The sequence below is a fragment of the Agelaius tricolor genome, unplaced genomic scaffold, assembly GCF_023055355.1.
Source record: "Agelaius tricolor isolate 1412-34295 unplaced genomic scaffold, bAgeTri1.0.p SCAF_32, whole genome shotgun sequence".
Classification (NCBI taxonomy): domain Eukaryota; kingdom Metazoa; phylum Chordata; class Aves; order Passeriformes; family Icteridae; genus Agelaius; species Agelaius tricolor.
In genome coordinates, this window is record NW_027269292.1 from 1,987,819 (window position 1) to 2,006,401 (window position 18,583).

Below are 18,583 nucleotides of genomic sequence, written 5' to 3' on the forward strand. Positions count from 1 at the left end.
TTGGACTATCAACACTTTTGGAAAAACCTTGTTGTATAACAGGAGAGTAAACCACACTGATGAGAGGAATTAGTTGACTTGGGGTAAGAAAACAAATTAAATAAGCATTAACTGTGTTCTTAGATACTAAGTTCTCCTTCACTGTTTCTCTGACGTTTTGGAATTAGATACAAATAGTTATGTATTTCAGAGACAAAACTACATATGTGTGAGTACAGTACAATCTCACACTTGCTCTGTGACAATGAGATTTTTGCTTAAAAAAAGTCCTAGAAGTATGGGGTTTTCCCCCATTCTCTTGGCTAAGCAGCAATTGTTTTAATTCATACAGCTCACCATTAGTGTAAAGAAGTAATGTTGACCATGAGAACAAAGATTTTAAAACTAATATTTCAATTTTTGATGGCAGAGTTTCAGTTTATCATATTTTTAAAGATAAAGTATTGCCTTAGAAGACGGAAGAATAAAATGCTCTCAAATATGAAGTCAAAACAGATATATAAAACATTATATACAAATCTTATATTTGTACTTAAAATTCTTGCCCATTTTTCTTTCCTATTAGGGATATAAACTGGGTTGCCTAGAGAGACTGTGCTGTCTTAATCTGTGAAGGTTTTCAAAACCCAAGGTTTTGATGAGGCCCCAATCTGATTTTTTCCAATGCTGTTCGATACCAGCATCACCCCCTCCATGCCTTTCTTTTTCTCCTAGGCTTGTTTTGATCTCCCCAGCCCTTTTTTCTTCCCCTAGTCTTTCTTCCTGCCCCTTTTTTTCATGAACCTGTATTTCTGGTTTGACTTGTGATCTGCTTTAGAGATGGTATTTCATGACTTTTCATTTCCTCTTGTAGATGGAAACTGGAGTCAAGATGGGAGAGCAATCTCCAATTACTGCTCTAGACAGCAATCCTGCTGATGTGTCTGCCACGGGTAAGTGCTGATTTAATTCCCTGCCACCCTTTTCCTTGCTCATTCAATAACAGTCAAACAGAACATAGTGCATAGTGAGACTCAATAGTCTTTAAAAAAAAGGGAATATTGCACTGTTTTTATACTCCTAAATAAAGCACTGAGATCAACGGATTTTTAGTAGCTTCTGTCAAATATAACTTACATTGTCTCTAACAAACAGCTGAAACCAAACAAAAATGAGTGATCACAACATTTGCTATACAGCAGTCATGATAATAGACTCAGTAGAAACCTGATAATGAAGACTCACATATAGATCAAGATTAGGTTGCCATAGAAACTGTGCTTTCTTGATTTGATGAAATTCTGGGCATGTATGCTGCTTGCATGGCTTTTTTTGCTTAAATCAGGGCAGCATATTGAAAGGATAGAATTAACATGCAGCCCTCTTAACAGCTTTTCCATTAGTAACAAATACAATATATCATGTATATTTGTGTTTTAGAGTCATGACATTGTAACAAGGACAAGAGTTACTTTGATCACATCTTGAAATATTTTGAAAACAACATTTAAGGAAAAACAGGGTTTTTGAAACATGGTCAGAACCAAATCTGAGTTGAACAATTGTAATTCCTGTGGGAAACAAGTGTGTTGTATTTAGAAACAGTGTGACACAATAATGGGAGTCCCCGTTGGCACACTGATAGAACTGACTCTGTTCAGTATTTCTCTGTGCAGACCTGAATATTCTTTTTCTTCAGGCAGTAGCAATTAAGCTGAATTTCTCAATTTCATGTCTAATGTACTGAGGAGAGGAAGAATAAATACACAGGATCTGATTCATTCCAGATATCTCTCCACTGATATTATTTAAATTATACCTGCATTTATTATACCCCATATTAGATATTCAAGTTTAAAATGAAACAGTTCCCATATTGCAAATCTGACCAGTTGGTTCCCTTCCTTGAAGGGTGAGCTCACCAAATGTAAGCTGTTGAAACTGGCAAAGTTTTAGTATTGAATACACCTGGAGATTAATGATCACAGTTTTTACATATTGGCTATGACAAACACTGAATCAAAGGAACAAGGCAAAAGTCTTATTTTTTAATATATTCAGTATATAAGACTCTTGGTTAATATAATTCAGTACATAGGAGCTTATTATTTTGAAGATACCAGGAAGGGCACAGTCTCTGAACACATCTGAAGAATGTAGGGAGGGAGTAGAGCAGAAAGCACAAATACTTGCAGCTCTAGTCATGTTTCATTTTCTTCTTATTTAACAGCACATCTTTAGAAAAACCTGCCACTTCTTTCATGCTGCCCTTTTTCAAGGATAAACTTTCAAAGATAACCTTGAAAAATTAAAGCATCTCTTAGATGAGATACTCTTGTTTTTAACACTTTATAAAAAAATCAGCATAGTTTTGAGAATTTTTTGCCCAAACTCACACAAAAGGCTTTTTCATTCTGCGCTGAAGGGAAATTGAGCCAATTCCACCAAGGTTCTAGCTCATTGCCTTCAGACTTTAATATAGCATGTGAGAGGTGTTAATGTCAGAGATTTTCAAGATATTTTGGTTTATGCTTTTGGCATGTAAAGAGAATGTAAATTACTTTGATCTTGGAAACAGATATGCTGTGAAACTAAAAAAATTTAAAAAAAAATTTCTCTGCAATTCCTTCTGTTCCTTTGGAGAGAATCTCAAACTGCAAGATCCTTCACTTGTCAAACACTGGTTTGATTTCAGTACCTTTTTAATTCACTAATGAAATTATGGATTAAGACCTACATTATATTTATAAATAAGGAATGCAAACAATGATTTTTTTTTATTTGCATACATCTAAAATCCAAAATGATAGCTCAAAAAACCCATTTAAACTTGTGTTTCTGACTATAAGGGTAGAAAGGGGCTGATGAGTGATGGCCTGATGGACAGGAGTTCTTAGAAAAGATCCTTCCCAGGAAAAAATACTGAGCAGCCTGTGGAGTTCAGCCTAAGCTCCCTCCCGTGTTTGGGAGCAGGTCATTCCCTCTCTTGCCAGTGTTTTCCAGATCACTCCATGTGCCAGTTGTCAGTTACACTAAGGGTGTGTCTTGGAGGTCTCTCTTGGAATTCACAAGTGTGTTTCCCTTTCTGTTTCCTGAGTATCTGTCAGTCTCTGAGAGAAAATACCACAAGGAGAAGCCATATGCTTGATGGATCACTCAAAGCTATTCCTGGTTATTTTCTGTTAATTTCCTACTTGTCACTTTTTTATGCAAAAAAAAAAAATAGTGGAAGTGATTGATAGCCATAATTTTTGTTGATTACAATTATGTCCTTTAAAAAAAGAAGCCAGTATAAGGATTAACATGTATTTTTGGCAGGTAGGTATTTAGCTGGCATCCACTTGGTGAGCAGAGCTTCAGAACAATTTTTTTCAAAGCAATAGTTACCACTATTAATAATTACTTTAATATTAATATTACTTTATTTTTTAATATTAATTTTTTTTTTTATCTTAGTTATTGCCCCCAGCCAGAATGATGATTATGAGCCCCAAGGAAAGAACTTGAGTACTCATCTCAAAACAGAAAAGCTGGAGAGGGTAAATACTTAAATATCTTGATTTCTCCTTCTTCCCCCTTCATGATGCAGGTAAAACATCTGGACAGTATTTCTAGGCTGAAAAACTTTAAAGTATAAATGACACACAATTTTCTATTTGGTGATTCTTTCATGTTGCAGGCCAATATTTCAGTTTATGTATTGGGCAAATTACTGTTTTTGTTAATCTAATTACTGATTAACTCTTCTGGGAATCAGAACTTCCCTCAGGATTTTTAAAGCAGTTATTAAGGACAAAGGGGTTTGCTTTTTACACTCATCTGTATTCAAGGTTAAATAATATCTGAACATCTCTCAATTAGAAGGAAAAGTCACTGAGTGGCTCTGGAATAAAAGTGTTGTCAGTGAGAGTGTACCAGGATACAAAGGCTCTTTGAAGTGTAGGTCTTTAATTACTCCCCCATGTCCCTGCAGTCATTATCCTTAGTCCTTTCTTTTTTCACTCCAAAATAAGTTTTTCCTTCCAGGCACTGAATTATCTTGGGATTCAGCTCACAGATGAACAGCAGCAAGCCCTAAGGCAGCAACTTCATAAAGATTCTAAAGGAACAGTGACTTTTGGAGGTATTAATTTGTTAATTACCACAGAAAATAATGAAAAGTAGGAATACAAAAATTATAGATAATAACCATTAATATATTTCTTGTCAGTATTGGGCTGCTGCTGCAAATAAAATAATAATTTGAGGCAAGAACCTTATTTTGCTGTAAAAAATAAGCTTGAAGTTCTACTTGAAACGAAGTAATGGGAATGCAAATCACAAATTTATTTTCTTAAGAGCAGCCTTGGGAAAGTTTTATTTTGTGCTCAGAAAATCTTGAATTTTTTGTTCTGACAATAGGCAACTGTAATTTTTCCAGAAATTATTTGGGAGAGTTTTGATGGTTAAAGAAGCTTCTTGAAGCAAGTAAACAGATGGATCACTTAATTTCAGTATGTGGGAAGCAAGAATATTTTAACTATTGCATATAGAAACAGGTTTGCAGGGAGACCATCACAATTCTTCCAGCTAAACCTAATTCTGATGAGAATGAGTTGCTTCTTGTGGTTGTAACAATTTTGGTTGATGACACGCACAATTTAAAAATATTTTTCAGAAACTGTGAGACATGATGGTTCTGATGCTAAAACTGATAGAAATTTCCCTTTCCCTAAAGTCTATGAAAAACACTAGTGTGTGAAAAATAGTATTTTGTACTTAAACATCCAAAAACATCTTCAGCAAGAAAAATACTGGATGTTCTATCAGATTTTATGTCGTGTAAACTGACCTTTGTATTTCCACATTTCTGTCATAGTGTAGCAGAATTTTTAAGTCCAAAATGTATGGGTAATCCAAGTCATGTTGATTGTGCATTAGAGACTGTTTATATTTAAAACTTTCAACTTGGTCAACATCAATTTTACCAAGCTTCCATCAGGGGTATAAAGGGTCTGAAAAGGAAACCATGAGCTCTGAGCTAGCAGGAAATTTTTCCTTTTTCTTGTCTCCTCTGGTAAGGTCAATTGATTGGAAGGGCAGGTGTGTATACCTGGTGTGCAGACTTATTTCATTTTTCACAGACACCTGCCAAATGCAGAACCTCTCAGGTACCTTGAAGGTGAACTTCACACCACCTTTGTTTTCTTTTCTCCTTCACAATTTGATTTGAGGATACTTAATTCCAATGTGTTTGGGCATTTTTATTCTTATCAGCTTTACCAGAACTTTCTCTTTGGAGATATCTCTCTGATTTTCTTTTTTTCCTTTAGAAAACTGCATTTATCAGAGTGGCTGTTCATGGTGATATTGGCAGTTGTGTTGCACCAATGATCTATTAGTAAACTGAATTTCCAGGCTACAACAACAAAATCTGAACTGTTTTTTCCTAGATTTCATCGAAGTTTCAAGGAATCTGTTGTCTGTGCAATCAAATGAAGCTGATGACAGCCACAAATCTGAAACCTTTGGGGTGGGTGAAGTTGCCAGCTTACAGGACTCACAGGTAAAATATGTGCCTGGTCAGTGTTTTAACAGTCGGGAGGAGATTATTGGAGAGTTTATTGGATGTAAAATAACTCCAAATCTTGGGCAGATGTTTAAAACAGCTTTGCAGCATGGGGTTCTTTAAGATAACCTAGTTTCTGTGAAGCTTTTTTAAAGCAGCCTAATTTGTAGAAAGCAATTAATTTAATTAAATTGTGGTTTGTTGTAAGTCTGGACAACATTGATTTACTGAGGTTTCTTAATAGAATTTGGATTGCTATGACCTGTGTGAGTGAGAAACAATTACTGGGCCCAGTGATTTGAACTACTGCTACAGTGAAAATCATTTTATTTTAGAGGTGACTTTAAAAAAGAGTATTTTTAGTATATGAACACTAAAATATAATGCCTTATTATTTAAAATATGGAAATAGTGACATATTCTTGATACTTTAAAAAACACTTTATTAATCCATTTTAAAAGGAAAAGTAATTGTTCATTTGGAAGCTAAGTTGTTTAAAATTTTATTAAACATTTTTAGCATTTTCAGATCTATAAATCATCCTAAAATTAATATTTTCTTCTCATTTTATTTACAAGAACTTTTAATATAAGATGTTAAAGATTATGGAAGACATAGTTAGCAATCCATTCCAACCTTATATATTTGTGTACACACAGTTTGTAACCTGTGATTCCTTGGAGGATGATGTGGAAAAACTTAAGAAAGAAAGAAATGAAGCTTTAAAAGAAATTAGCAAATTAAAGGTAACACTTATTTTTTTATTTGCTTTAAATTATTCAAGAGACTAGGGGTTTTTTGAGTGTATATAGGAATTTATTGGTTATTTGAATTTCATGTGCAGTTTTTCCTAGATAAGTAAAATGGCAGTGCAAACAGTCCTAATCAAGTTTGAAGATTGCTTACAATATATTTGTGGAGACAGTGTATTTTAGCCATTATACTGAATGCTAACACATTTTTTAATCTGGTCTATAGAGAAATGAGACTAAGCAGACATTTCACAGAAGTGAATTTATAGAAATGACTGATTTGCATGGCAATTTTATTTAAAAATGATGCTAGTAACTGCAGAGTCCGAGTGTGTGCTGATACTTCTGAAAGGAATCAGAACTGGAGGATAAATTAATCTGTGTGCAAAATTAATACGTATTTTCCCAGACATTACAAAATTCCCATGTCCTAAAGCAATAAATATTATTTCTTAATACCCCAGGTTGCTACCACATTCCCATGATCCTGAATTTCTTTTTTAACAAACCATAAGATAAGAAGTTCTGTGTTCAGCATACATAACTCTGGTTCTTCAACAGGAGTACTGAGGTTGGGACAAAGACAATTTTAAAAATTGACCATTGGTCCAAAAAATTTCTTGCTGTAAATTACAGAAACATTGGGTTGAAATGGCCAGAGGTCAGTTCTCTGTTCTATGCACAGTGATTCTCCTTCTGAGAGCTTTGTACTGAAATGAAAGAACCCCATTTACATTGAACACAGTGAATACTGAGCAGGTGTCCCTAAATTGCTGATGTGGAAAACTGACAATCATCAATCTATAATAAATTACCTTATTTCTTACACTCTTTTGCACACATCCCAGAAATGTTCAGTAAATAATTCTAAAATACTCAAGAAACTTAAACATCAATGAACTCACAGAAAAGTTATCTTTCAGAGATGCTTTTATCACAGGTTTTATAAAAGTTGTTGATAGAAGTTAAGTATTGTTATCTGTAGTTTTGAAAGAGCTAATTGCTTTAGGATCAAAACTCCTTCTCTTTCAAACTTATTTATCATTCTTTTTTTTTTAATAGGAAGAATTGTCTGAATCTGTGAACTTACAGAAGCAGTTAGCAGAGCAGCTTCAAGTAGTCAAGCAAGTATGTTGAAGTCTCTAAAAGTTATAATCGTAAAAATTTTTAATTTTTTTTGTGGAAGGGAGATAGGAGCACTTCTTTTTCTCTTAGTGCTCATGTAGACTATACTTTCACACTGATTTCAACACAAAGGTGGTTCTTGTGTTACTACAGAGCTTTCGATTAAAAGTGGAGAATTAATTCTTCACTTTTTAGAGCAGTAATCGATTTCTCTGCCATTGAATTGAGATAGGAATCCTGAGACCAGCTGGATCAATGAAGTGGGATAATTATGTAGTAGAACCTTTCTAGTCTTAAGTGTTCTTGAAGAGATTTTGCTGCTCTTAGGCAACAGTTGCCTAATTTACAGTCCTAACATTAACTATTTTATATGTCAACCAGTCTTAAGTGTGAAAAAATTACCAGGAAAAAATAGTCAGGGTTTTCTGAGGAAAGTCTTTTTTCTGCCTCCAAATCTATCTATAATTATGAGCCAATAAATCAGAGTATTTGGCTTCCTTGTGTCTCTTAAAGGAAATTCCCAATTAAATGTAAGTCTCATGTCATTCATAGCCTGGATTCAAACCCAAGGAAATTTCCTGTTCCCTCTTCCTCCTGAACACCCTTTTCCTTCTAGTGAGCTGGCTGCTTTCCTTCCCTCCTGCACTGCTGCACCTGTTCTTTGTGGGTTTCTCATGTCACATGTCATGTACAAATGCAAGATAAAGTTTGAAAATCCCCTCTATTAAGATTAGTTTTATATCTTGCTCCTAAGATTCATTGAACACCTTCATTGTTACCTATATTCCTTGAATATACGAGAGCTTGCTTGGAAGCATTTTCCATTAGTATTGTGTTGTTTCCTTCTCTACACTGTGGGAAATAAATTGGGTTATCCACTGGATATAATTTACTTGGAAGATGGTTCCAGTAATGCACTTGAATTCCCATTCTCTAATGGGTTGACTGTGTTGTTCTAGACCAGAACACTTGTTCAGTGTTATTAGTCCAGACTAAAGCTGGTACAGAGTACAATCCCCAGTACAAACCTGCTTTTCCTGGGAAGGCAGCCTTGGACAGGGCTGGTTTAAGATGTTTTAAGTGGCAGCAGTGCTCATTTGCCACCACTCGAGGTCCTCCCACTTTTATTTTTCTCAGGTACTGTCGTGTGGTGGTGAGATTCAATTTTCCCTGCAAACCTCCCAGGGATAAATACTGATTTTGTTGAAGGCATTGAAAGGGTTTCATGTAGTGAAGTGAAAGAGAAATACTAAATTATATATAATTATAGCATTGTATGATCTATTTTAAGAGATAAAAGTGGGCTTTTAATGGACATTTTCTCCTGTTTATATTTGGTGCATGTTCAAGTGTTTTATATATATTATTATATATATATTTCTGTTGTTTAAAAACAATATTGGTACTGAGATTCATAGTGATAAGTTTTTTAAAAATAGGCTACTTATAGTACAAGTTGCCATTTAACTTATGATGTGCATTCCTGCTTGAGCTGGTTAGTGAAAGGAGTTAATAAGTACATTATTGAACCCTAATGGCCTGATTAAAAGTAACAAACAACCAGAATAAACAAAAAACCCAATTCGAGGCTGTGCTTAAGGTCTTCTGACTTTAGCATAATTTAAACATTTTTTTAAATGACTGCTTTCCTGAAAAAACAATGTTTTAAATGAGGATTTAGGTTACCAATCATATATTGAGGTATATTTTGTGGTATTTCTCTTTTCTACTAATTGTTAATTGCAGAGATTACAGATTAATTAAGACAGGGGTACAAATATTCTGGTTAATGAACATGCTTTGTTAGTACCAATTCATTAAACAGTGCTTGACTCAGTAATGAACAGCATGAATAAACTCTTAAAATTAGAAATGCTGCTAACCTTGCTGTGAGGTAGTAATTATTTTCTAATATTGGTATGAGACAATTAAAATCCATTAATTGATCTATTTTTGCTTTGAAGTTGTGATATAGCACTATATCTTTGGGGCTTCCTTGAAATCATATGTAAGCTGAAATTGGCTCAAAACACAGAAAGGCATTTCTGAGTACCTGAAGTCTTGCCAAGAGCACGAATGTGAAATCTGTAATGATGTCTTCTGTCTTCCTGGAGGAGTTGGGCTGGATCCTGTGCTGCCTGAGAGTCCTGGGTATTTCAGCCTGAATGATCCCTTCTGTACTACAGCATTTTCTGGGCAGTTTCTGTCACCTGGAGCACTCAGCTAAACATAGGAAATGGGAAAGGTTATGAAGATAAGACACTGTTTGTGGTATCCCAATCTCCTGGACTTGGTTCATAGTGCTGAGATTTGCAACTCTGTAGTTGTTTTCTCTGAGGGGAAAATAGGGGCTTTGAATGACTGCTATTTTGGGAGCAGTATCTAATCTATTTCACCCTGCCTGAAAGAAGTGTTTGGTTTATTTCATTAGGTTTTTTTATTTTAATACATAGTAAAGATATTCGAACTTCTTGTAAAGGATGATTTCAATATACAATTTTTGTAGAATTAATCAACAAGCACAATTGATTTGTAACTACAGTTTTCACATAGTTTAAAAGAATATCTTAGTTTAGGTGTTTGTGGTGGCTGGAATAAAACTTGGATAAAACCTTCTTAAGCATGAATTTATCCAAGGAAGAAATAGAACCTGGCTTAGGAAGAAACCTGTACCTTGAAATTGCTTTTTTAAGGATTCAGCTTCTCTCCTCCAGCTGTTAGTTCCTTATTGGTTGTAGTGGCTTCTTACCAGATCAGGACAATGGGTCCCAAGAGGTGTTTATATAAATGAAATATTAGCAGCTGCAGATCCCCTACCTGTTGTGTCTTAGAATCCTAGATTGGTTTGGGTTGGAAAGGACCTTAAAGCTCATCTCATTCCACCCCCCTGCCATGGAGAGGAGCTCCCTCCACTATCCCAGCTTGCTCCAAGCCCTGTCCAGCCTGGCCTTGGACACTTTTTCATACATTTGAGTGGGACAAGAGGTTGTGTTGCTGAAGTGGGTATTACCCATCAATTCTTCACTGGTGGGGCCCCCTTACTTGCCAGGTGAGAGAACCCACTGTGTGCCCACAGTGCCAATTCCAGTAACTGGAGAATGGAAAAACCGGATGGAATCATTTCCCTTTGTGCCCCTCTGCTCCACAAACAGCTCTGGTGTGTCAGACAATTTTACTAATTCAGTTGTAGTGTGTGTAATTGTTTCATTGTAATGTAAGAAGCCATTGTTCCTTAATTATTCCTTTAGGTCTTTCACTGGTGAAATCTGGTCATACTTAGTCTGCTATTACAGAGAAATTAATATTCAACAACTGGGGTTCTGAAAAAACAATGGAGGAGTAAAGGCAATTCTGGATTATCAGAGATTAAACCTTTATCTCAAGGATGTCTTCTTTCAAAATGAAGACCTCCCTTTTCATAATAGCAATTTTCTCTTCACTTTTCTCATGTAGGTTTATTTAAATAATTCCTAAGTGTGGGTTTTTAAGATGCCACCCTTTCTCAAGGCCTCTGTGTTCATTTATATTAGTCAAATTTAACGTCAGAGCATCTTTTCACTTTTTTCTCCAAGAATCTTTTTCCCACCTCCAGCCTGGTTCCCAAGGATGCCTTTGCTGCTGAAGGTTCCCAACTCATCCTCTGTAGCAGCAGGGCCCAGCTCTTCTTGCTGCTGACTCATTTTGATTCTTACATTGGCAAGAAAGTGCCCTCCCCAAAGGCAGTAATTTGACCTCTACTTCTGTAGGTTGATAACTTCTTAGAAGTCCCTGTGCTCCCTGAATTGTTTCTAGGAAAAAGGAGTGCCAGGAGCAGCTTGCAGGAGGGGTGGGGTGATTGCTGTGGTTCAGGGAGTGTGAGCAGTGATGACCCTCACACTGCTCTTAGTGCTATAAACACACAACTGTGACACCAACGTGAGGAAAAATACACACAGAGCAATAAGCTTGGGATGAGTCTGTGCTTCCAGGTGCAGCTGGTCCTTGTGTAGTTCACCTAAATGCTTCCCAAGGAAAAAGAAAATCATACTACTTGCTGTCAAATTAAAGGTCACTTAAATGGATCTCTTAGTGCTTGTGCCCTGTAACAGAAACCTCTAAATTATGCAACACCAATGTCACCTGTGCTCACTAATGGTGTTGCTGTTCTACATGTGTGGTTACTTCCACTGCTCTCTTTTCTGACAGAGCAGGATGTCCCTGGCCATTGTCCAAATTGGTATTATATTGCAAAGATGAGGAAGATGATGTGCTGGTTTTATGTCACTGAGATTAACCAATTTGTGGCCCAGAATATATTGTTTATTAAGACTAACAGTGTAGAGGTTAAAAGTCATATGAAGCTGAGATCGGTAGAGCATTTTACAGAAAGAACATTATCACAAAATATAGGAAAACCTAACTTGAAGGATATTGATTGTACAGGACAAATGCTTCTATGTTAGGAAAGAATTAAATCTGAATTTTTAAGTTTAACTGACCTCTCTAGACATTTCTGTAACGACACCTTTTATATGCAATTGCTTCCACAAAACAGGAAGGTCTGGTCATCTAGGTTTTCTAGAAACAGCAATTTCAAACCTATCTTCTAGAAGGTTATTTCCTCCCCATGGTAAAGAGTCATAGTGTGTTTCTCTTCTATGGGAGGAGAAACATCCACCTGTTTTCCCTCTAGTTCCGTTCCCAACCAGGATATAATTATAATTTTAAGATGTAATAGGTAGACCAGGAATAGAACATTCACCTAAGTATCATTAACTGAGTAACTTCTACAAAAAACTTCTAGCTCTGTTAATTTGTGTATTCAAATCTGATAACTTTAATTATTCATAAAATTGATATAAGGTGACTTTTCCTACAGATTAATTAATAGCTGAGGGAAAAGATGGTTCAGTGATTTTGGTGCCAGTGAGCCTGTCCATTTTGGTGAGAAGTTTGTTTGTTTTATTCCTAGATGAGTGTAAACAAACTCCATTGTACAGGCCTTTAGTTTGGCTTTCTAATTTACTAATCAGTTAATTTCAATTAATATTCAGTCCTAAAAGGAACTGAGCAATATCTTTCTTCAAATGAGATTTTGCAACATTTAGGGATTACATTAGTTGAATTAAAAGCTAACAGTTTCTGATTTTCTGTTTTCTGTACATTATATATATATATATATATATATATATATATATATATATATATATATATATATAAAGTTTAATCTATCACTCTTCTGTGATAATCCAGGATATAAGGAAAATAATAGGACCAGGAAAGAGGACAGAAAAATATATTTTTTTAAAAAGCAGTGATTCTGAAGAGTGTGGACTGAATTACTTGCATTAAAAGTCCATCTACATGATGTGTGAGCTGTGACTAGTGTGTGAATTCATGCAATAAAAATAAAATGAAGTAACATCTCACTAAGGTACTTTTTTGGTGTGAAAGCAATGGGGCAGATCAACAGTATCTGGTGCATTTCAAGAAAACCTTTCATTCAAGTCGATTTTCAGTAGTTATAGAACTTGTTATTTAATTTATTAGGAAAATTATGTCTCTGTACATACCTGGTTTTCATTTGCACATCATAATGTCAAAAATTAGCCAGTGAACCCTCTAACCATGAACACTAACAGGTAGCCCTGATGCCAACTGCAGAAGTTGTGAGCTAAATCTGCTCTTTTTTTTTTGGTAGCTGGAGTTGTAACTTCTCCCCTGAATTATATAATCTGCAGGAAGCCAAGGCAGCTGTGGAGGAGACAAGAGCACTGCGCAGCAGAATTCACCTTGCAGAGGCTGCTCAGAGGCAGGCCCGGGGAATGGAGCTGGACTATGAGGAGGTGATTCGCCTCTTAGAGGCTGAAATTGGAGAACTGAAGGCTCAGCTCACTGAGCATTCTGGCCAAAATAAAGTAAGCAAAGCCTGTCAGAGTTACCATGGTTTCCTTGCTGTTGTCATGTATCTGGTTTTCATTTTCTTTTCATCTGCTTTTCTAAAGTAGGTCACTGTTTGTCTTTTATTATTCAATAACTGGGATGATGTGGATTGAAGAGGGTAATGTGAAGTGTACAAGGCTTCCTTTATCCAGACATCTTTGGGCTGAAAAAATAGGAGTTCTTAGTATATGTGGGTTATAGGTCAGAATGGCACATCTCAAGCATTAAGCATGGAATAGTTTCTGGGCTGCAGATATATTGTCTTTAAAGAGTACACCTTGCATATAATTTTATGCTTTTGTACTCATGTGAAAATGGCCTTCAGGTTTATGTTTCTGTTAGGCAAATAACAACCATGTAAAGTCCAGTCATGTTCCAAAGTAAATTTAGATGTAATCAAGGTAATCATTTGAATGCTACTAATCCTGCAAAAAAAAAAAAAAAAAATTAACCTCATATTTTAAGTCTGCTTCACTACTTCATCTCCAGCAAGGCATTTCAGAACAGGCTAAGAAATAAAATATTTGATGCACTTCAAAAATTTTTTCATAACTCCTGACCTGTGTTTTTGACACAGTTTTAACAAGTACAAGCAGGTTGGCATTTGTGAGGTTACCTTGTTTTTCTCATGAAAAATGAATGTGCATATGACCTGGTGAAGAAAACCCGCTGAAATGTTGCCTTGTTTCATCCTGAGAATTAATTTAGTATTTCAAGACATTAGAAGGTAAAGTCAAGCTCTGGGGTAAACAAGCTTGCAGAGAACAGCTTAGGAAGTCCCTGTGGCTCCCAGGAGGAATTCCAATTATCTGATTGTGAGTCATGAGGTAAATCACACCCTGGATGTATTTTCTGAACATCTGGGTGAGATGCTCCATCTTTTATGTCAGGTGTTCTTGCATGTAGACCCTAGAAAACTGTTTTCCAGGACTTCTATAAATACCCAAATTTTAAGAAATTCATACAGTGTGGGTTGCTTTCCTGGAGGTTTGTTCCAGAGATTCTAACTTGAGTTCCTGAAATTCTGACTGAGTACTACAATATCTGTGTGGAGATTTCAATCTCTGCATTTCTTATCCAAAAGAAGCAGTATCAAGTAGGTCCCAACTCTATTTTATAGCCTTTTGTCCCCATCCTGCTGTAAAAGGGGAGTCAGTTACAGGAGCCAAGTTTTAGGCAGGGTCACACCTGGTTTTTTTCTTTAATGCATGAGTAATCTCCCCCTAAAACACATTCACTAAATGGAGTATAACGTATGTTGAGGCATAAATAAAAATCAGATTGGTCCCTCTCACTTTTTTAGTATGAAAGAGTGAGTTCTTTCACCAGCTTCTTCTCCAGAGTTTACAGTGAAATTACCAAAAAAAGGTGTTTGAATCAACAGATTCTTTGATATTCAGGGGGATGATGATTCTGCTGCTTTGTACAAATTATTTGCTTCCAGTGAAGTTAGTAAGTGGGGTTTGGTGATTATTTTGTAAGGATTTTAGAGTAGGTTTGGGCTTTCAGAATGATCACCTGCAGTGTGATGAAAAAGTTTATTTTTAACTACAGTGCTTTTTCTGTATTTTGGAGAGATCTTTCTAGATCTTGTGTCCAGCATACAGCTGTGCTAAATAGAACATGCCCAGGTACACGTGAGGACTTTACTCATGGTCCTGTCACCCGAACAGTGCCAGGAACTCTAATGAAACCCAGAGCCTCCAGAGCTGGATCTAACAGGGCTCACATCTTCTGTACTGAAGGAGGGAAGGATGCATAACACTGATCAATAGGTTATACAAGTGCATGCAGAGACATCCTAGGGGGTAATTTCCTCCAAGATGTGCCATAATTACTGTGTTGGCCAACAGGTGTGGATGCAAACTAGGGGACTGAATTTGTTCTGGCTCTTTATGCACCCTGCTGAGATACTGTCACCATTAGGTTGGTATTTTTGATCCATTTATCAGTCAGTTCAAACTCTCTTAATTTTCAGCCCTATTCCTGTTGTTATCTTCGAATTTTAATTTACCTTTCTATCATTTGCCAAAATCTGTTGCAGTTTGGAGCTGATTTGCCAGCTGCTCAGATATTCCAGTTTTATGTTTTACAGAAATGTAGAAAAGAGCATGTTAAACATTCCAAACACTCTGTTCACACTATGTCTCTGTGTGAACCATGGGAGGACAATTATTAGAATAAAAGCCTTAAAATACTTTTCCCAGGAGAGCATTCACGACTTGAGAAAGAGGGTTACAGTGCTTGACTGTCAGCTGCGGAAATCAGAGTCGGCCAGGAAGACCTTTGAGGTGGCCACTGAAAAATTGCTACAATTTGTAGAGGTAACTTTGCATTTAACAATATCTTATTTGGAAAAGGGTTTTGTTGATGTTTGTGAGGAATGAGTATAGTAAAATAGCTATAAACCAGTTTGCAGAGATCCTTTCATTCCTAGACATACAGATGATGTGTAAGTGTGCAGATCCATCTAGAAGTTTACATAATCGTCAGGTTTTGCTGTACTGCACAAATGAAAATGATCAGATAATTTTTTCCACCTAAACTCTCTCAATTTCTATGAAACTCCTCATAAGAAAAAGGCAGAAAAGCTGATAATGGATAATTCTTTAGCATGTTATGAAACAACAACAAAAAAAGGGATATGGTTATATTTACTTCATTTAAAGGGGTTATAATATTTTGGTTTTTACTTTTGCGCTTCTAGCTGGGGGAGACTAGATTCTTTAATTGCAAATCAAGTTCCCCACCCCCAAATAGAAGAACAAACTATAAGGTATTAACTTTTTGACTGTGTTGATTTATAAACTGTTAACTTCTTGACTATGACCAACAGGTTGTGCATGAAATACTTTCAGATAACTCTACTTCCTCAACAATTTTAAGGTAATGAAATGGCAATATTAATAGTGAAAAACTCTACTATTGTTTCCAAGTCTCAAAGAACTGCCTTGTGGCTAGTTTTTTCTATACTTTTGCTGTATAGTTCTGAGTGTCATTTTATTGAAGGAGAGGAAATGGCGTGAATTATAAATTAGGCTTTCAGGATACAGCTTCATTAAAAACCTCTGAATTAAATTAAAACAGTTAATAATTACATAGCTATGATTGTCTGGATGTTTCCATAAAGTAATTATAATGTACTAATGATTAGTTAAAATGCAAGGAACCTTAACAGTGGGTTATAATTTTTAATATTTTTTTAGATTTTCCTAGGGGATTTTGCATCACAATGAATGCAGTAGCATATAAATAAATTGATAAAATGTATATCCATTTACATGTTGTTACTTTTCTCGTTTAAAAAGCTGCTGGGAATATTCAAGAAGATTTAAGCAGCCTTTAGTCCTTCAGAAAATTGCATGGTTGTGGCTATATATCGCAGATAGCATTTCATTAATATTTATGTAACAGTAAAATTGTTCCGTCTCTTTCCTGCAGTTTTTTTTCAATACAGCTCTCAAGAAAATTAAATGTATTTAAGTGAAGTGAACTGGAACTATATTTCAAAATACTTAGATAGGCTCAGACCAACTAGGATATTGTAGATAATCAGTGAGATGCAGTTCCCATTGGCACTGCACACAAGAACGATGTTGTCTGTTTTATGAAGTTCACAGAATTTATTTTAGTGAATGGTTTAATTGTCAAATAGGAAGCCAAGGTGACAAACTGACTCACTAACAGCAGAGAAGATAAGAGTTGGGTCCCATGAAGCAGTATCCCTTCTTAAATGCTGGTATGAAAATTCCATTCAAGTTCCTTTCCTGACACCCTCTGAGTCCTTGATACTGCATTTTGAGTTCTGAATGTTATTTGAATTGAACTTTCCAAGTGCCTTCATTGTTCAGCCAGGACTGCTGCTGGGGCTAACTCACTGATTTGGGAGCATGAATCTTTTTTGTTCATACAGTGAGAGCAAAACCACTTTAGAAAAACAAGTTTACCTTGTTAAAAGGAGCAGTTTCCTCTATCATATTACAAATAAACACTTATTTTTTATTATCTTAGTGACAGAAGAACGTTGTCCACTAAAGCACTTCTGGCTCGGCTGGGAAGGGTCGGACCTACTGTCACAGCAGCTCTTGCAGCAGAAGCCAGGGACCTTGCCAAGTCCATCCGTGCCATTTTGGAAGTGGATTGTGAGTGAGTGTGTCCATCTCTGTGTGCTTTGAAATCTGGTATCAGTTCATCAGCCAAGAAAATGGATAATTTCATTTAAAATTGGATGTGAACTGGCTGAATAAATCATTCCTAGCATGGAAGGACAGAGCAGGTTCAGTGTCAGCTCAGGCAGCATCTTCATCAAACTATAATTAGAATATAAAGTTATTCCAGAGTACATTTCTTCACAGGAAAACTTACAGCACAAAATTAATGCCAAAGTGAGGAATATGAAGATTACCAGAATCATGTAAAACTAGCAGAATTTCATTACTTTAATGCTCTGTTTTTCATACTGGAATATTTACAAAATGTTATTCTGCTGGATTTGCATGAACATGTATCAAAGTGTTTTAATGAAGATGTTGTTGCTGTAGGGAGTGAATGTAGGCAGCAGTTCCATTTGGAGATATCCATGTATGTCCTCAAGTCATGAACAGAAAGCTGTTCCCATTGGTGAAAATGATGGTAATTCATGATAGTGACTGTAATAAACTGCATCAGTTGAAAGTCTAAGAAACAGGTTTGAATTATCATATAATTCCTGGTTCAGATCATTGAAATGATTGTGTATTTTAATGGTATTTGCCTATAGTAGAGCAGGCATGTCAGTTCTACTCCAATTTTGATTTACAAAAAGGGAACATAAATGGTATGTCACAGGAGGTTTTGGAAAGGTGGTTAATTATGGTTGTCCATAAGGACTGTTCAGGAATTAATTTAGAAAGAGACTGAGAAAATGGTTGTTGAGAAAATAAGATATGAAAAATAGTTTTTTGATGTTATTTATGAAGCATTAATTTATTACTCATTCCATGGCAAAGAAAGCAAAATAAGAAGATAAAATTTGTTCAAAAGTGTCCAGAATATTAGAGTTAGCATTACTGGTGGAGTGAAAAGAATAACAGTGACCAGGAGAGAGATAATTGGTTTTCCACCAATGATAATCATAGTTCTGTCACACTGAATTGCTCTTATTACACTACACAGAAAATTGTGCAAAGAAAACTTTTGGTTTTAAATGCAGCTGAATTCTAACATGTGGTTATGTCAAACATAATAGGTAGAATACATGCTAGAAAGCTCTGGAGC

General features: G+C 35.7%; 1 protein-coding gene across 4 annotated transcripts in view; it reads left to right on the forward strand.

The window, feature by feature from the left end:
- The window catches only part of STXBP4 (syntaxin binding protein 4), a 79,634-nt gene that overhangs the window by 17,493 nt on the left and 43,558 nt on the right, over positions 1-18,583 (forward strand). For all 4 annotated transcript variants that reach the window (XM_071451365.1, XM_071451366.1, XM_071451363.1 and 1 more), the window contains 10 exons: positions 854-932; positions 3,436-3,518; positions 4,006-4,102; positions 5,412-5,524; positions 6,188-6,274; positions 7,343-7,408; positions 13,126-13,302; positions 15,535-15,651; positions 16,164-16,213; positions 17,339-17,469. In XM_071451365.1, the coding sequence (XP_071307466.1) occupies positions 854-932; positions 3,436-3,518; positions 4,006-4,102; positions 5,412-5,524; positions 6,188-6,274; positions 7,343-7,408; positions 13,126-13,302; positions 15,535-15,651; positions 16,164-16,213; positions 17,339-17,469 (1,000 nt within the window). The remainder of the gene's footprint in view (positions 1-853; positions 933-3,435; positions 3,519-4,005; positions 4,103-5,411; positions 5,525-6,187; positions 6,275-7,342; positions 7,409-13,125; positions 13,303-15,534; positions 15,652-16,163; positions 16,214-17,338; positions 17,470-18,583) is intronic.